We start from the raw sequence: 20,013 nt of genomic DNA, 5'->3' as shown, positions 1-20,013 counted from the left end.
ATGTGGGATTTTAATAGAGTACTTAGGAAGAAATTCTTGCCATTGACAGCAAAGTACATAATCAGTTTTAATCAGCGAGAAAAGAGAAGAGGTTTGTTTCAGCAAATTGTTCGAACTGGACTCTACTGTCAGGCATGGCAGCACAAATATATTCAAAAGCAATTTCCAAATGGAATTAAACAAACAATTTACTGTAAGAAAGCCAGCAGGTTATGAGGAAAGAACTGGGAATTGAAACTAATTGAATGGCTTTTTCCGAGAGCAGGCATAGGCAGAATCGGTTGAATGGCCTCCTCTGTACTGTTTAGAATCATAGAATGCCAACAGTGCGAAAGCAGGCCATTCAGCCCATCAATTCCACACCATCCCTGTGAATAACATCCCATCAAGCCCCACCCTCCTACCCCATCCCTATAATCCGACATTTATTATATAATCCACCTAGTCTGTGTAACCCTGGACATTATGGGCAATTCAGCATGGCCAATCTATCTAACCTGTGCACCTTTGGGCTGTGGGAGGAAACCAGAGCACTTGGAGGAGACCTACGCAGAAACGGGCAAACTCCATGCAGACAGTTGCCCAAGGATGGAATCAAACTCAGGTCCCCGGTGCTGAGAGGCAACAGTGCAACCACTGAAACACTATGCTGCCTGTTAAATTCGATGATTCCATAACTGTCTGAGAAACCAGGTCAGAGATTAGGTGAGTGCGAATTTGCAGTGGTGGAACTTCTTTTTAAAAGCCAAAAGAAGGGGTCTGTTCTCAATGCGTACTGCTAGAATGCAGACTACCAAAAATGTAGAGTAGGAAGAAATCTGGAAACATATCATACAGGCTGAGAAAACTATGTTCCCAAACTAAAGGTAAACCACATTTATGTATAATTTCCTTCCCTTGTTGAAGTATTAACTCCAGGGAATCACACAGCTTCACTTTACATTACTGACCCACAGTTTATCAAGATCTAAGATTTTTGAATACTGAAATTGTATGGTCTGATCCCACTCCCATCCTAAACAACCTCCACTGGTTCAGAATAGCCCAGTGAATGACTTACACCCATTTCTTAATTTATCATCCCACTACCATTTATCACCCTCCAGTCCTTAACACTGCCCTTGCTTTCTTCTGCTTCACAGTAGCTTAATCGATACTGATGAGATTTATCAGAATGGTACAAGGAATGAGGGATGATGATTACATGGAGTAAAAACAAAGTGTTGGACAATCTCAGCAGTTTAGACTGCATCTGTAGCGGCAGAAAAGGAATCAATGTTCTGACGCAAAGAATCTTCTTTGAGACAGTTATGCGAAGAGTCTAGAGAAGCTGGGATTCGAGATTTCATTAGCATTCCACAAATGTAGGGTTTTGACTGAAGAGAGATAGGTCCATGCCGGTAATGACAAGTTCTAAGTAACCTGATAACAAAAGTGTGCCCTCTGGAACTTTCTATCTGGGTTTCTTCTCAGCTACTTTCAACATCATCACAAAACCCTCCTCTTCAACTGTGTCTTTGGTTCTCTATACTAGCCTCCTATTCTTCAAAAGGATGCTTCACAAGTACAATTTGTTATCAAATCAAGTGGCAATGTTGTTTCAAAGTAGCAGCACACAATGCCAGTTACGCCAACAGGGTTATTTGAAGAAGAGTGAGAGAAGACCCGTGGAGATCATGAAGATCAGCATCGACAAGGTGGACTGATAGAGACATTCTGAACTGTCTACTCTAAGCAATTCCTTGCGTAGATGTTAATAAATGAGTCAAAATGTAACTGCAGGAAGTTGCAAGGGGTTGAGGGAACATAGAACATTACATCGCAGTACAGGCCCTTCGGCCCTTGATGCTGCACCGACCTATGAAATTAATCTTATGCCCATCTAACCTATCCGTACGTATGTCTAATGATTATTTAAATGCCCTTAATGTTGGCAAGTCTACTACTGCCGCAAGCAGGCTGTTCCATGCCCCTACTACTCTCTGACTAAAAAAACTAACCCTGATATTTGTCCTAACTTTATCACCCCTCAGTTTGAAGCTGTGTCCCCTCGTGTTAGCCTTCACTATCTGAGGAAAAAGGCTTTTACTGTCCAACCTATCTAACTCTCTGATTATCTTATACACCTCGATTAAGTCACATCTCAACCTTCTTCGCTCCAACAAAAACAGCCTCAGTTCCCTCCAACTTTCCTCATAAGACCTTCCTTCCATACCAGGCAATATCCGAGTAAATCTCCTGTGAATCCTTTCCAAAACTTCCACACCTTTCCTAGAATGCGATGTACGCAATACTCCAGGTGTGGCCTGAGCAGTATCTTGTTCAACTGAAGCATGACCTCATGGCTCTGAAACTCAACTCCCCATACCAATAAACACCAACACATCATATGCCTTCTTAACAACCCTATCAACCTGGGATGTACGTACCTTGACAGAGATCTCTCTATTCATCAACACTACCATGGAGTTTACCACTAGCCCAGTACTCTGCATTCCTGTTACCTCTTCCAAAGTGAACTACCTCGCACCTTTCTGCATTAAACTCCATTTGCCACCTCTCAGCCCAGCTCTGCATCTTATCTATATCCCTCTGTAACCCACAACATCCTTCGGCATTATCTACAACTCTGTCCAACTTAGTGTCATCAGCAAATTAACTAACCCAACCTTCTACGCCCACATTCATATCATTTATGAAAATAACAAACAGCAGTGGCTTCAAAACAGATCCTTGCGGCACACTACTGGTAATTAAGCTCCAGGATGAACATTTCCCATCAACCACCACCCTCTGTCTTCTTTCAGCTAGCCAATTTCTGATCTAAACCACTAAATCACCCTCAATCCTGAAACTCCGTAATTTGTGCAATAACCTACTGCGTGGCACCTTTCAAACGCCTTACTGAAATCCATATACACCACATCAACCGCTTTACTCTCATCCACCTGTTTTGGCACCTTCTCGAAGAACCCAGTAAGTTAGTGAGGCACAACCTACCCTTCACATGTTGACTATCCCTGATCAAAATATTCCTTTCTAGATGATTACAAATCCTATCTCTAATAGCCTTTTCCAACGCCGCACCCACAACTGAAGTAAGGCTCACTGGCCTATAATGGTCTCGACTCCCCTCCTTAAACAAGGGAACATTTGCTATTCTCCTGCTTTCTGGCACTATTCTTATCAACAATGATGACACAAAGATCAAAACCAAAGGCTCTGCAATCTCCTCCCTGGCTTCCCAGAGAATCCGAGGATAAATCCCATCCAGCCCAGGGGACTTATCTATTTTCAGATCTTCCAAAATTCCTAAAACCGCCTCTTTGTCAACCGCAGTCTCATCTAATCTGGTAGCCTGTATCTCCATGTTCTCACTAACATTGCCCTTTCCTAATGTGAATACTGACAAAAAAAGTATTCATTAAGTGCTTCCCCCATGTCCTCAGATGCCACACACAACTTCCTACTACGATCTTTGATTGGCCCTAATCTTACTCTAGTCATTCTTTTATTCCTGATATACCTATTAGAAAGCCTTAGGGCTTTCCTTGATCCTATCTGCCAATAACCTCTCATGTCCCCTCCTGGCTTTTCTTAGCCCTCTCTTTAGATCTTTTCTGGCTAACTTATAATTCTCAAGACCCCTAACTGAGCATTCATGCCTCATCCTCACATAAGCCACCTTCTTCCTCTTGACAAGAGCTTCAACTTCCTTTGTAAACCATGGTTCCCTCGCCAGACAACTACCTCTCCGCCTGATAGGTATATATTTATCAAGGACCCGCAGTAGCTGTTCTTTGAATAAGCTCCACATTTCAAGTGTGTCCATCCCCTGCAGTGTCCTTCCCCGTCATATGCATCCTAAATCTTGCCTAATTGCATCATTATTGTATTTCCCCCAGTTATACCTCTTTCCGCAGTAGATATCTATCCCTGCCCATTGCTATTGTAAACATAACCGAATAGTAGTCACTATCACCAAAGTGCTCACCTACCTCCAAATCTAACATTTGGTTCATTCCCCAGTACCAAACCCAATATGGCATCGCCCCTTGTTGGCATGTCTTCATACTGTGTTAGAAAACTGTCCTGTTCACAATGGACAAAAACTGACCCATCTAAAGTACTTGAACTATAGTATTTCCAGTCAATGTTGGGGGAAGTTAAAATCCTACATAACAACTACTGTTACTCCTGTTCCTATCAAGAATCATTTTTTTGTTATCCTTTCCTCTATATCCCTGGAACAATTCAGAGGTCTATAGAACTCCCACCAGGGTGACCTGTCCTTTCCTGTTTCTAACCTCTGAGCTTGTCAGACAACCCATAAACTGGAAGTTATAATCAAGGAACGGATTGCATACCTTGAAAGTGCTTGGACCAGGTTAACAAATTAAAATTAAATGTGGTTTTAAAGGATTAAGGATTAACTATAGAGGTGATTGTGATATCAACAACGTTGTCCGTAGGGCTTTCTGCTCTGCTGTGCAGCACCTCTATTACGTTATGAAAATTTAATGAATTGACACCATCACTTGGAGTGCACAGCAGAAAGACCTATGCTAGCAAATTTACTAGTCTTTGAACATTTCACATAAGGATTACTTACAGCGTATGCCCCAGCAGAGGTATGCACACTCACCTAAGTTCATTGATTCAAGTGCCATTTCAGAGACATGAGTACAGTAATCTGGACTGACACGCTCCAAAGCTGGGCAGTTGCACTGTCAGGATTGCCATCTTTCAGACAAGGCATTAAACCAAGGCCTCTTCCACCTTCGCAGGTGAATGCCGAAGATCCCAAAGCACTATTTCGAGGAACAGGAGAGGAGTTTGTTCCCATGTCCTGGTAACTATTAATGGTTCCAATAGAAGCACTAATGCAAAGAGTCTGGTTGCTGCTGTTGGGACCTTGCTGTGAACAAACTGCTGCATTTATTACATGACAATCAGAATTCATTGCCTGCAAGATGCTTCGGCAGATGCTGCTGGAACTATTTTTCAAAAATCTTTCTCTGCCTCAAGGTTCAATACACTAAGAAAATCTAGTGAAATGAGGAAACTCACATTCTCTGGTAATGATTGTGCTAGTTCACTGTGAGGCATTGGCTCAATGCAAAGTAAATGGATCACCTCCCTCAAAGTGACATCATCTTTCTTCACATGGCCCACTCCCGGAACATACCGCTCCCCTCGAGAGAAACAAATGCAAATTCATTAGATACAGTGACTACAACAAGTACAGATAAAAGCTAGAACTAACTATAGAATCTTCTGACATGATATCATCAGTTAGATCAGAGTTAGTTTTGAAAATGTGAGTGCATAAATTAAGTAACATTCTTTCACAAGCTGGAAACCTGCGAACATCAATGAAACCTCTTCATAATTTCTAACATTTCCCTCAATCATTTCAGAAATATATTTTGTTCAAATGACTGTTGAAAGGAACGACAGTGTATTGAAGCAATTCATAATGCAAACTTAAAGATCTACAGATTTTAAAAAATTACTCATTTCCAAGTGTTAAAAATGTTGTGATGGCACCAGAAATTCCTTTCGGGTCAGTGCCATCTCTGCTGTAAGCAGATTCTGTGTCTCTGATGATCAGATGCAGAAACACAGTAACAGGAGAAGGTCATTCAACCTCTTGAGTCTGATCCAGCACACACTTAGATTGTAGCAGCTGCACACCTCAATTCCATTTACCAACCACTCCTTATCATTTAATAGGTTTCCCCTATAAAAGTCTACCCAGTATGGATGTGTAAATGCTAATTAACAAATAGCATCCACAGTATTTGCCAGAATATGTTCCACATTTCCATTATCCTTTGCATGTAGAAGTGATTCCATTCTTAAACAGCTGAGCTTTCATTTTAAAATCCCTCTACCCAAGTGACAGGAAACAGTTCCTCCTTAGCGATTTTTGAGAAATATTTGTAGCTCAGGATGTATGTTGCTCGCTGAGCTGGAAGGTTTGGTTTCAAACGTTTTATCACCATACTAGGTTTGTGATGTCATTTCCTGTTCATTTTCTCAGGAAGTGGTAAATGGAATCGAAGTCAATATGTTTGTTGATAAGAGTTCTGGTTGGAGGGCCATGCTTCTCAAAATTCTCATGCATGCCTCGAGTTTGGTTTGTCAGAAGATGGATGTGTTTTCCCAGTCGAAGTGGTGTCCTTCCTCATCTGTAAGTAAAGTTACCAGTGAGACTGGGTCATATCTTTTTGCGGCTAGTTGATGTTCATGTATCCTGGTGGCTAGTTTTCTGCTTGTTTGTCCAATGTAGTGTTTGTTACAGTTCTTGCAAAGTATTTTATGAATGACATTAGTTTTGTTTGTTGTCTGTAGTCCACAAATCCACCAACACACTAAAACAGCAGCTAATGAACTTGAAGGACCCTATACAGACAACAAGCAAAACTAATGTCATTTACAAAATACCATGCAAGAACTGTAACAAACACTACATTGGACAAACAGGCAGAAAACTAGCCACCAGGATACATGAACATCAATTAGCCACAAACAGACATGATCCATTATCACTAGTATCTTTACATATAGATGACGAAGGACACCACTTCGACTGGGACAACACATCCATCCTAGGACAAGGAGAAAGTGAGGACTGCAGATGCTGGAGATCAGAGCTGAAAAATGCGTTGCTGGAAAAGCGCAGCAGGTCAGGCAGCATCCAAGGAGCAGAAGAATTGACGTTTTGGGCATAAGCCCTTCTTCAGGAATGAGGAGGGTGTGCCAAGCAGGCTAAGGCAGGGAGAAGGGACTTGGAGGAGGGGTGTTGGGAATGCGATAGGTGGAAGGAGGTTAAGGTGAGGGTGAAAGGCCGGAAAAAGGGTGGGGGTGGAGAGGTCGGGAAGAAGATTGCAGGTCAAGAAGGCAGTGCTGAGTCCGAGGGTTGGGACTGAGATAAGGTGGGGAGGAAGGGGAAATGAGGAAGCTGAAGAAATCTGCATTCATCCCTTGTGGTTGGAGAGTTCCTAGGCGGACGATGAGGCGCTTTTCCTCCAGGCGTCTCTGAAACGTTCAGAGAAACCTCTGGGACACCAGCACCAACCAACCCAACCGCCCTGTGGCTGAACACTAATTTCCCCTCCCACTCCGCCAAGGACATGCAGGCCCTTGGCCTCCTCCATCGCCAGACCATGGCAACACGAAGAATTAATTTAGGTTCATCAGATAAAGACATTGTGTAAGTTAGGAAAAGATGAGGTTTTGGTTAAGAATAAGGAGGAATCCTATGTCAGGTTTAGACAGTAGAGATTGAGTGAATCCATAGAAGGCAATAAAGTCAGTCGGACTATACTTAAAAGGAAGTCAGGAGGGCAAAAATGAGACGACATAACTTCGACAAATAGGGTTGTAAAGAATCCAAAGGAATCCGACATATATACTGAAGTCAAGGGGTAACTAGGGAGACAACAGAGTCCCTTAAAGATCAGCAACGCTGCCTATCTGTGGAACCGCAGGAGATGGGAGTGACACTAAATGAGTATTTTGCATCAGCATTTACTGTGGAGAAGGATATGGAAGGTATAGAATTTGGAGAAATAGATGGTGACATCTTGAAAAATGTCCATATTACAGAGGAGGTAGTGCTGGATGTCTTGAAATGTATAAAAGTGGATAAATTCCCAGGACCTACCAGGTGTACCCTAGAATTCTGTGGGAAGCTCGGGAAGTGATTGCTGGGGCCCTTGTTGGGCCACTTCCTGAGATATTTGTTTCGTTAATAATCACAAGTGAGGTGCAGAAGACTGGAGGTTGGCTAACGTTGTGCCACTATTTCAGAAAAGTGATAAGGAAAAGCCAGAGAACTATAGACTGGTGAGCCTGACATCAGTGGAGGGCAAGTTGTTGGAGGGAAACTGTAGGGACAGGATTTACATGTATTTGGAAAGGCAAGGACTAATTAGGGATAATCAACATGGCATCATGCATGGGAAATCAGGTCTCATGAACGCAATTGAGTTTTTTGTAGTAATGCAGAGGATTGATGAGGGCAGAGCAGTGGACATGATCAATATGGATTTCAGTCGGGTATTTAACAAGGTTCCTCATCGTGATCTGGTTAGCAAGGCCAGATCACACGGAATACAGGTAGAACTAGCTATTTGTATACAGAACTAGCTTGAAGGTAGACAACAAGAGGGTGGTGGTGGGGGGTTACATTTCAGACTGGGAGCCTGTGATCAGCTGTCTGCCACAAGGATCAGTGCTGGGTCCACTGCTTTTCGTCATTTATTTCAATGGTTTTTTATGCCTAGTAAGTTTGCAGATGACACCAAAATTGGAGGCGTAGTGGACAGCGGAGGTTAGCTCAAAGTACAATGGGTTCTCGACCAGATAGGCCAATGGGCCGAAGAGTGGTAGATGGAGTTTAATTTAGATAAATGTGATGTTCAGCAGTTTGGAAAATCAAATCTTAGCAGGAATTATACATTTAATGGTAAGGTCCTGGGCAGTGGTGCTGAACAAGGAGATTTTGGAGTGCAGGTTTAGTAATCTTTGGAAGTGGAGTCACAGATAGATAGGATAGTGAAGGCAGCATTCAGTATGCTTGCTTTTATTGGTCAGTGCATTCAGCATTGGAGCTGGGAAGTCATGTTGCAGCTGTACAGGACATTAGTTAGGCAGCTATTGAAATATTGCATACAATTTTGGTCTCCCTGCTGTAGGAAGGATATTGTGAAACTTGAAAGGGTTCAGAAAAGATTGACAAGGGTTGGACGGTTTCAGGGAGAGGCTGAATAGACTGGGGCTAGCTCCCCTGGAGCATCGGAGGCTGTGAAATGACCTTATAGAGGTTTATAAAGTCATGAGTGGCATGGGTAGGGTAAATAGACATGGCCATTTTTGCCAAGGTGAGGGAGTACAGAACTAGAGGACATATGTTTCAGGTGAGAGGGGAAAGATTTAAAAGGGTCTTAAGAGGCAATTTCTTTCAAACAAAATGTTGTGTATGTTTGGAATGAGCTGCCAGAAGAAGTGGTGGAGGCTGGTACAATTACAAAATTTAAAACACATCTGGATGGGTTTATGAATGAGATGAGTTTTAGAGGGATATGGGCCAAATACTGGCAAATGGGCCTAGATTTGTTTAGGATATCTGGTCAGCATGAACGAGTTAGACTCAAGGATCTGATTCGGTGCTGTAAATCTCGATGTCTTGATCTCATCGCCATCATGATTATGGGAAAGAGGTCTCTTGAAAGATGCGCTCCCTGGTTAACCTTTTGTTGATTGCTCTTTTCTTTACCCCCTTTGCTCTCTAAGCTTTGGCAGGGTTCATCACATTAAAGGCAATTTTAAATATATATTTAGGCCTTTCGTCATTCATTTATTATTTTTGTTTCTTTAAGTTTCTCCTCTTTCTTTCCTTTAAACCTGTTGCTGATAATCGGTGCTATTCTCCCTCAATGTTTAATCTCTTCCATTTCCTCTCCTTCCTGTGTTACTCTCTTTATTAAAAAGTCTGTTAGTTGTTCCTTTGTTTTCTGAAAAAAGATTTCATCAGTAAAAGTTTGGATTCTTTTAGTGAATTTATTATATTCCAAGTATCAATTGGATATTACTTTCAACTAAATTTATAACAAGTATTGAAAATGTGTTGCTGGAAAAGCGCAGGTCAGGCAGCATCCAAGGAACAGGAGATTCGACGTTTCGGGCTTAAGCCCTTCTTCAGGAATCAGAGCTTCTTCAAGGGAGGCATCCTTGCAAGAGGATTCGCAGTAGGTTAAAATCTTCGAGGAGAAAGTGAGGTCTGCAGATGCTGGAGATCAGAGCTGAAAGTGTGTTGCTGGAAAAGCACAGCAGGAAGGGTTTATGCCCGAAATTCAAATCTCCTGTTACTTGGATGCTGCCTGAGCTGCTGTGCTTTTCCAGCAACACATTTTTAGCTCTGATCTCCAGCATCTGCAGACCTCACTTACTCCTTATAACAAGTATTGCAAACTTTATCTGTCCTAACTCTTGCAACTCTGCGTTATCTTACATTTCATGGAAATAATTAGCATTGTTGTTGCCCATTTAGATTACACTGTTTCAGTTAATAAAATGAAGTCTTACCAACCACTATAATGATAAGGTGCAGTAGTTCCTCCACTAGGACATTAGTCTGCTGAATTACATCCTGCAATAAAGAAATGCATGTATATCAAAATCTCATTCAATTTATCAAGGAGTGGAAAGTTAATTAAAAAAGTGCTTGAGAAACTCAACAGGTCTGGCTGCACCTCTGATGAGAGAAACAATTGGCAATTTGAGTCTGAAATGAGTCTTCTTCAGAAGACGTTTAATAACAAGTTAATGCTGCTTTGCTTCAATTCTTGAAAAGCTATTTATCCAGGTCAGTCTGTGAAAACTACCACTAATTTAATGAGTTAAAACATACAGGGCTGAATTTTCCAGCCACCTGGACTTTCAGAAAGCTGGGTAGGGATTTCATTGGGCGCTGGCAAAAATTCAGTTTCCTGCTGGTGGGTTATAATTTTCGGACCCTCTCAGGAGGACTACATTTCCTGATTCTCATTGTTAGGAACCTGTTTTGCATTTATTCGCACGTCATGGATATTCATCAACACTTTCATGAATGCAGTCCGTTCAGTCAAAAGACAAAGTCATATGTTCACAATCCCAACCCTACATTCAAAGCATATACCTGACAAGTTCTTCAGTTACTAGACTCTATCATAACCAAAAGCTTGTGCAAATACTTACTGTATGAGGGGTGAGTTCTCAGTGTCAAGCAACTCAGAAGGTCCATTTGATAGTCTGGTTTGTTACTGTTAATCACTTACAATGCAAGGCTGACTAGGTCAGCAAGTTTGCCCAAGTGAAACATCCATACTGGCTGCCATCAGCAAACAGGACTGAACTCCAAAGAGGGATCATCACAAAAGACCATTTTTTTTGTGGCTGAGTCCTTGCACTGCAAGCCTTTTGTGAAAACTTACTAGAAATGTGCATATTTCCCTACTTGTGATGAAAGGTCAGTGAGCTGATTATCTGAGATTCTGAGTGTTGTAGATCCTTTGGTGTTTTCACCCTGAAACCTGGCAGATGACAGAGTAGTAATATCATTCTGGTGCCAATAATGATACATTGGTAGCTGCAATGAAGTGACAGATGATTGAGATGCCTGGCACCCAATCTCGTGTGACAGTCCTCTACAGCATCAGCCTAACAATGCTAACGCACAAAATAAAAATTGAAAGAACTGCGGATGCTGTAAATCAGAAACAAAAACAAATTGCTGGAAAAGCACATGTCTGGTAGCATCTGTGGAGAGAAATCAGAGCTAATGCTTCAGGTCAAGTGACCCTTCCTCAGAACTGCTTTCTCTCCACTGATGCTGCCAGACCAGCTGTGCTTTTGCAGCAATTTCTGTTTTTGCAATGCTAACTCACACTTTGAGGGGCATGATGTGTTGAGTAGACGACAATATATGTCCTGGCAGAGCACAGCAAATCGTTCATCATCTTGGGAAACAGGAGCGTGTTCGCTTGAGCTGCCCCACCTCTGTCTGGGCTAACTTTGTCAGTCACATGGTCTCACTACAGTCCAGTTGATACAGGTACTTCCTAATGCTGTTAGGAAGAGAGTTACAAGATTTTGATCAAGACATACAGGTTTGGGAGCCTAGATCAACACCAGGTGGTTCACCTAGTAACATTCCTTTTTCTGGAGACATTTTAAAATTTATCAAAACTGAATGGCTTGTTAGACCACTTCAGAGGGCAGTTAAAAGTTAACTACATTGCTGTTGGTCTGGAGTCACATGAAGACCAGACCAGATAAGTATAGGAGATTTCCTTCTCTAAAGGACATTAGTAAACCAGATGGGACTTTATGATAGTTAACAATGGTTTCATGGTCATTATTCAACTTTTAATTCCATTATTTATTGAATTCAAATTCTACCATTGAACATGGCGTGATCTGAACACTGGTCCCTAACTCACATCCTGAGATTTGGATTACTCGTCCACTGATTATACACATATGGAACTATGTAAAATGTTGGTCAAGCCACAGCTAGAGTATTGTGTGCAGTTCTCGAATCCACATTATGGGAGGGATGTGAGACCATTAGAAAGAAAGCAAAGGAGAATTTATGAGGACATTGCCTGGTCTGAAGAGGTTTATGTACAGAGAGAGACTGGATAGAGTAGCATTGTTCTCCTTGGAGTACAGGAGACTGCAGGGAGGACATGACTGATATGTATAAAATTAAGAGGGGAATTAGCAGCATAGATAGGAAAGAACTTTCCCCTTAGTTGAGGGATCAATGTCAAAGCAGCATAGATTTAAAGGGACAGGGCTTTGGAGGGGAGGTGAGGGAGAAAGTTTTCATTCAGAGGATGCCAGAATCTGAAACTCAATGCTTGAAAACGGGTAGAGGCAGAACCCTACATAACATTTAAAAAGTGCTTAGATGTGATATCAATGCATACAAGGTTGTGAGTAAGTGCTAGAAAATGGGAATAGAATACTTTGGTTGTTGGCTTTCAACCAGTATCCATTAACTGTGCCTATAGATCTCTCGGAATACCATTACACCAATAATGCCTCCTTTAAGGATCCATCACTAAAGCATGGTGATGTTTTTTGCCGGGTCTCAGACATCTCCAGGGTGAGTAGGGGGATGATGAACAAAGGTTGAGAGTTGCTCCTAGGTGCAGAGTTGAAATGTCTTTTAAATATGGTGCTCAGATGTTGGAGCCTGGAAGGCCCTGACAGGGCAGCAGAACCCGGCCATAAAATTTGATGTTTTACCAGCACATATACAATGAGCTGAGAAGATACAAACTGAACAAGAAAATCTGACCCGCCTCCCTCACCTCAAAAAAACACTTTTACATCCATTTCCACACTTAATCTCAACAGAAAGACAATTCCAACCAAATTGTTTAATTTGGGTCAGTTCTGAGGTCAGATCAGAGGCAATGCCCGAATTTCAACTGAGCAGATCAACCGATTGTAAATGTTCCAATTTGATGCTGATCTCAACGACAACATAGTCTTTGCTTTTTCCTTCTCCCTCTTCAGATCCTTGGGATAATAACCAAGATAAAGCAATGAACATAAGGTATCTAAAGGAACGGAAAGGAATTAGTGCCATAGGGCTACAAAGAATACAACAAGGTTGTTTCCAAGTGTACTAACATACAAAGGGCAACAAATAATAACGGCAGTAAAATGAGGAGGACTTGGCACTTCATTTTCAACCACGAAGTACTCAGAAAAGATAGGGAAAAGACTTCGTACAGATTAGAGCAGATATTATAGTGTTGGGCAGAAATCATATCCTTGATGGGCAAAGTTAGAATAGGTTGATTAGAGTTGTGAAATAAAAATGGAAATGAACACCTCATCAGCAATATTCAATAAATCTCCAGGTAGCAAGGAAGTCAATGAGAGACATAAATACAGAAGGACAAACCTGCAGAGAAATCACAGATGTGCAATAATTATGTTGTTGCTATATCAAAGTTAACAATGGGACATGTTCAGCATCTTAATATTAGTAATAGATTAAGCAGCGAAAGGGATTTCTGAAGTGCTCAGGAGAATATCCTTGATCACTATGTTCTCAGCCCAACCAAATAAAAAAAGAAGCAATACTGCATCTGATGCAGGGAATGAGGTGGGCCAAGTGAACCCAGTATTTGTGGGACAACCCCTGACTAAAAATATAAGATTTAAATTAGCAATAGAGAAAGTCAAAGGAGAACTTAAAATAGAACACCTAAATTGGAATAAAGCTAATTTAAATGGAATAAGAGGAATTCAAGTCAGGATAAAACAGTAGCAAAGACTGATGACAAAAAGACTGATGGTCCAGATGGCTTACATGCCTGACTGTTGAAATGAAGGATGATGATAAGGGCTTGCCAGAATCTTCTTTAGATACAGGGAGGTGCCAGAGGAATGGAGAGTGACAAATATGACAGCCGTATTCAAGAAAGAACGTCAGATCAGAACAAAGCCAAACTACAACAAATGTTAAAATCTGAAACAAAAACAAAAAATGCTCAGAATCTTCAGGTCAGACGGCATCTGTGGAAAGATGGAGCTAACCCTTCAGGCTGGAATTTGTTATCAATACAATTTGACATTGATGCCTGTGGACATCATAAGAAATGACTCGGAAAAATCCCCAGTTACAAAGGCCAACAACTTAAAAGTTAACATCTTTGTGAAGACTTTATTAAAGTCCAAACACCACCTACAGGCATAAAGTAAGACACCTGGATTTTACCTTATTTCTTGGAACTGGAGACTTAGAAAAGACTTCAAATAGTTCAAATCTGCTCAATAGAAACATTAAGAACCGATTTGGATCCATCATCGAAGCTGCGATCTGTAAGACAAAGGTAGTTTAAATGTCTATACTAAGCTGAGTAAATATGAAGCTTCAGAAGTGCTCAGAAATTGTGAATTGCACACAAAGTCTAATGCTTTGTGACAGCAGTAATATACTTTCACAAAAATAATGAAAAGTAATTCTAGATGCAGTTCATAAATTAGCAGAAGTCCAGCTGTTGATAAGAACACTGCCACACAAGAAATCCATTCCACACAGCTCAAAATCCAAATCAGATGGAGTACTCGCTTCATTTAAAAAAAACAGCTGCTCAATAACATTTTTGGCCTACAACAGTGAAGCAAACAAAATCTTTAAATTAATATAACTCAATCTCAAGTCATTCCTCATCCAACGCTATAAAAGCCGACTTGTAAAAATACAGTTTTGAAGATAATATATGCCCAATCATGTTGGCATCCTTTTGAACAATTAGATAGTTTCCAAGATCCAATGATATAGCTGTGGATATCACTTTATTTCAGTTAACAGACACTTTACGAAATTGCGTCTGTCCATTCAGGTCACAAAGTTAACTTAACTGTAAACTTTAATTTTTGTCCTGTTCTCAGGCTATTTTTCACCAAGCTATCATGCAATTTGATTTTTAAACAAAAAATTAAAATAACTTGCTTGCAATACGTGACCAAACAATGGACAATAAGTCCCCGCAGTTCACAGCATGTAACTAACATGCTCAATTAAGATTGCCTTTGAAATCTGATTCTAAATTTAATAGAAGGAAACAGATAAGGGAAAGTACACATTACTTAGTGAGCTCACATCTAGACTAAAAATCCTCCTGAAACATGACAGCTTTTGTTGAGAATCCCCAGTAAAGAGAGTAGTTCCAATGCAATTGCTCATACCCTTATCCAAAAAAGTAAGTACGGTTGGTTTCAGGAAAGAAAATGCAAGATCATTCTTCAGAGAATGATCTGTGCAGGTCCCTGACTTTTACAAGGAGAAAGTGAGGACTGCAGATGCTGGAGATCAGAGCTGAAAATGTGTTGCTGGAAAAGCGCAGCAGGTCAGGCAGCATCTAAAGAGCAGGAGAATCGACGTTTCGGGCATGAGCCCTTCCTCAGGAAGGGCTCATGCCCGAAACATCGATTCTCCTGCTCTTTGGATGCTGCCTGACCTGCTGCACTTTTCCTGACTTTTACAAGCCAAGATGCTGCAAGAGAGATGTTACAATTGAAACGTACTGATTGAAAGGACAGTTGAAGATTTAACAAAAACCTTTATAAGAAAACTGCAGGGCTATGACGAAAGGGGCTAACTGGATAGTTCTTTCCAAGGGCTGACGCATGCATGATGGATCATGTGGGCTCATCTTTGTGCTCTAACATTCTATGATCTGCTCCACATCATTTCAACACCATTCCTTCAGGAGACAGAATGACCCCTTTTCAGAGATCAAATGCTCCAGTGTCAGTCATCCTACCTTTAGCCAATACAAAAAGATAATTGAGTTTATTGATAGTGTTAGATATCCCTGGTACCAATCCCTGCAGTTCTATTGCTGAAATGAAAGACTAAGCCACACCAAAATGGTGCGTTTGCTCAACGTGGTAACTATTTTTAAACAAATGTAAACTTTTCTGACTACATTTTAAACATTCCAACATACCTGCAACATGATGATGTCTTTGTCAAACATCTCTTCCCTCCATTTTACTTTTCGGTAACAAAACGCCTCAAGAAAAAGAAAACCACTGTTACAAATTTTGTTCATTCTCATAGACATTTACTGTAAACCGCAAAAAATCAGCCGTGGATTGGAATTATGGGTAAAAGATCAAATAATAAAGCATCTTTATGGATGACTGTGGAGTACTTTGATGTCAAATTATTAATGGATTATCCTTGCACGACAAAGTAACTAATAAACGCATTTTGATTTAAACTGTATTCATCAGACACCATTAGGTTTAAACAACTCTATTAATCCATTCTGTTCTGAACCCACAAAGGTGGCTCAGTTGTAGTACTGTGGCCTCACAGTGCCAGGGATCCGGTTTGATTCCAGCCTCAGGCTACTGTCTATGTGGATTTGCACATTTTCCTTGTGTCTGCGTGAGTTTCCTCCAATTGCTCCAGCTTCCTCCCACAGTGCAAAGATGTGCAGGTCAGGTGGATTGGTCATGCTAAATTGCCCATAGTCGTAGGATTATGCAGGTTGAGTGGGTTTGCCATAGGAAATTCAGATTTACAGGGATAGGGTAAAGGGCCTGTCTGGGATGCTGTCCAGATGGTCGGTGTGGACTCGATGGGCCAAATGGCCTGCTTTTACGCTGTAGAGATTCTATGACACATGTTGGACAACCAACAAACTTAATGCGCTAAGATAATCTTGAATCTCTGACAGGTGAAATATCCAAATCAGTAGCATTTGCTTTTGACCAATCAATCAGGAGATTGAGGATCACAGATTATTTGACTAGAACCAAGCCAAATTAACAAAAGTGCGTCCATAGCCTTCCAAATAACTTTAGCACCCCGAAAATCTTATTTTAAACAGGCAACTATTTTTATTTTAACTTTAATATAGCAAAATATCCTAAGGCACTTCATAGGGTGTCCTAAAATACATAAAAGTGGATAAATCCCTCGGACCTTATAAAGCTGCAACATGACATCCTGATTTTTGGACTCAATTTCCCGACCAATAAAGGCAAGCATGCCACAAGCATTCTTTACAACTCTATATACTTGTGTGGACACTTCCATAAATCTGCAGACTTGAATCCCAAGATCACTTGTACATGAATGCAGGGTCCTGCCATTATCTGCATACTTTTCCTGAACATTTAATCTCCCCAAAGTGTAGCATCTCACATTTACCTGAATTAAACTCCATTCTGCCAATTCTCCACCCACATTTGAATTTGATCTATATCCTGCTGTACCTTTTGACAACCTTCTAGACTATCTGCAACTCCGATCTTTGTATTGTCTACAAACTTATTAACCCACCCATCTATTGTTCATCACTTATATAAATGATTTAGATGAAAGTATAGAAGGCATGGTTGCAGATGACATCAAAATTGGTGTCCAGTGGATAGTGAAGAAGGTTATGTAAGATTACAAAGAGATCTTGACCAATTGGGTCATTGGGCTGAGGAGTGGCAGATGAAGTTTAATTTTGGACAAATGCGAGGTACAACATTTTGGTAAAACAAACAAGGGCAGGTCTTAGCCAATTAAAAGTTAGGCCTTGAGTAAAACTGTAGAACAGAAGGACCTTGTGGTTCATATACATAATTTGTTGAAGTTTGCATCAGTAGACAGGATGGTTGCCTTCATTGCTCAAATCTTTCAATTTAGGAGCTGGGGTGCCATGCTGAGGTTAATTGGTGAGGCCTCTTTTGGAGTACTGTTACCACTTCTGGTCACCCTGTTGTAGGGAGGATATTATTAAGCTAGAGAGAGTTCAGAAAAGATTCACCAGGATGTTGTGGGAATAGAGAGTTTGAATTACAAGGAGAGGCTGTGTAAACTGGGATTTTTTCCAGTGTAGGAGGTTGAACAGTGACCTTGCAGAGATTTATAAAATCATTCGGGATATAGATCAGGTGAATGCCAAGTGTCGTTTCTCTAGAGTTGGGGATTTCAAGATGAAGGAGCATATGTTTAACATGAGAGGAGAAAGATTTTAAAAAGACATGAGAGGCAATCCTTTTACTCAGAATAGAGAGTGGTTCACATGTGAAATTAACTTCCAGAGGAAGTGGTGAATGCAGGTACAGCATTTAAAACACATTTGGATAAGTACATGAGTAAAGAATGTTTGGAAGGATATGGGTCAAGCGCAGGCAGGTGGAACTAGTTTAATGATTATGGTCAGCATAGACTGTTTTATACAAAGGGTCAGTTTCTGTGTTGTACGACTATTTTCTTCAAGTTCGACCATGTACAAGGTTTCTATTTCTCAGAATCAAATTCAAAAAGAATCACTCTTTTCGGTTTAGAAGAGATTTGTTCTGGATTCCTCATTCTCAGGTTTTGATGAGGTTGACAAGTACATTTCCTGAACTTCTCACTGCAGAGATCAGAGCGAGTCGAGGTTCAATAAATATCAACCCATGTTCATAGTACCCTCACTGGCATGAACTTTCTTGCATAAAAAGCAATCACATCAAAAGTAAAAAAAATGCTTGTTGATAAATAAGTAAGTCGCCATCTCCACAGTACCTGATTTACTAAAGAAAATCCATTTCTTCTCCACATATCAGCTGAGACCTGAGCCATCAGCACTAAGCAGCGCAATGGGTAGTCCATCAATTTTTCAACTTGAAACTCTGACTGCGATAATTAGCACAACAGTATGTGGTTAATATAGAGCAAGTATGTGTTTCAAAAAACAATACCTGTTAAATATGACACCATTTTGCCAAGCTAATTATCCAACTAATAACAACACTAGTAAATATTAAGGATGTGTAAACTTAAATGACTCCAGACTTTTAAAAAGCTGGACAGTTTTATATATTCTAATGGCTACTGTAATTTCCTGACTCAAAACAAAATTTTACAAAATATAGGTACAATCTTTGAAAACACACCAGATATAACCTTTAATATAACTCAAGCAACTTTGAGATCATGGTATCATGGAGACATGGTATATGTCACAAATGATTAGAATGGATGGCCTGGAAATATGCAGGAAAGAGGTTCTGGGAATATTGGAGAGGATGAAAATAGATAAGTCTCCTGGGCCTGATGGCATTTACCCTAGGATCCTATGGGAAGCTAGGGAGGAGATAGCAGAGCCATTGGCCTGGATTTTTATGTCGTCATTGTCAACGGGAATAGTACCAGAGGACTGGAGGATAGCGAATGTGGTCCCCTTGTTCAAGAAAGGGAGTAGGGATAGCCCTAGTAACTATAGGCCAGTGAGTCTGACTTCAGTGGTGGGCAAAGTCTTAGAGAGAATGGTAAGGGATAAGATTTATGAACATCTGGATAGGAATAACGTGATCAAGGATAGCCAGCATGGTTTTGTGAAGGGCAGGTCGTGCCTCACAAACCTTATTGAGTTCTTTGAGAAGGTGACTAAGGAAGTGGACGAGGGTAAAGCAGTAGATGTTGTGTATATGGATTTTAGTAAGGCGTTCGATAAGGTTCCCCATGGTAGGCTAATGCTAAAACTACGGAGGTATGGCATTGAGGATACATTAGAGGTTTGGATTAGGAATTGGCTGGCTGGAAGGAGACAGAGGGTAGTAGTTGATGGACTATGTTCATCTTGGAGTGCAGTTACTAGCGGTGTACCACAAGGATCTGTTTTGGGACCATTGCTTTTTGTTATCTTTATAAATGATCTAGAGGAAGGGCTTGAAAGCTGGGTAAGCAAGTTTGCGGATGACACAAAAGTCGGTGGAGTTGTGGATAGTGAGGAAGGAAGTGGTAGGTTACAGCGGGATATAGATAAGTTGCAGAGCTGGGCAGAAAGGTGGCAAATGGAATTCAATGTAGCTAAGTGTGAAGTCATTCACTTTGGTAGGAGTAACAAGATGATGGATTACTGGGCTAATGGTAGGCTACTTGGTAGTGTGGATGAGCAGAGGGATCTTGGTGTCCATGTACACAGATCTCTGAAAGTTGCC

At 40.8% G+C, this 20,013-nt stretch overlaps 1 protein-coding gene across 3 annotated transcripts in view; it reads right to left on the bottom strand.

Moving 5' to 3' along the window:
• ubr1 (ubiquitin protein ligase E3 component n-recognin 1) overlaps positions 1-20,013 on the bottom strand; it is a 219,437-nt gene that overhangs the window by 121,746 nt on the left and 77,678 nt on the right. For all 3 annotated transcript variants that reach the window (XM_060828682.1, XM_060828683.1, XM_060828685.1), the window contains 5 exons: positions 18,596-18,706; positions 16,029-16,094; positions 14,291-14,392; positions 10,096-10,159; positions 5,071-5,195 (listed from right to left, as the gene is read on the bottom strand). In XM_060828682.1, the coding sequence (XP_060684665.1) occupies positions 5,071-5,195; positions 10,096-10,159; positions 14,291-14,392; positions 16,029-16,094; positions 18,596-18,706 (468 nt within the window). The remainder of the gene's footprint in view (positions 1-5,070; positions 5,196-10,095; positions 10,160-14,290; positions 14,393-16,028; positions 16,095-18,595; positions 18,707-20,013) is intronic.

The sequence above is a fragment of the Hemiscyllium ocellatum genome, chromosome 8 (genome assembly GCF_020745735.1).
Source record: "Hemiscyllium ocellatum isolate sHemOce1 chromosome 8, sHemOce1.pat.X.cur, whole genome shotgun sequence".
Classification (NCBI taxonomy): Eukaryota; Metazoa; Chordata; class Chondrichthyes; order Orectolobiformes; family Hemiscylliidae; genus Hemiscyllium; species Hemiscyllium ocellatum.
Note: the sequence above shows the minus strand (reverse complement) of the source record. Positions and strands in the feature narration are given on the sequence as shown.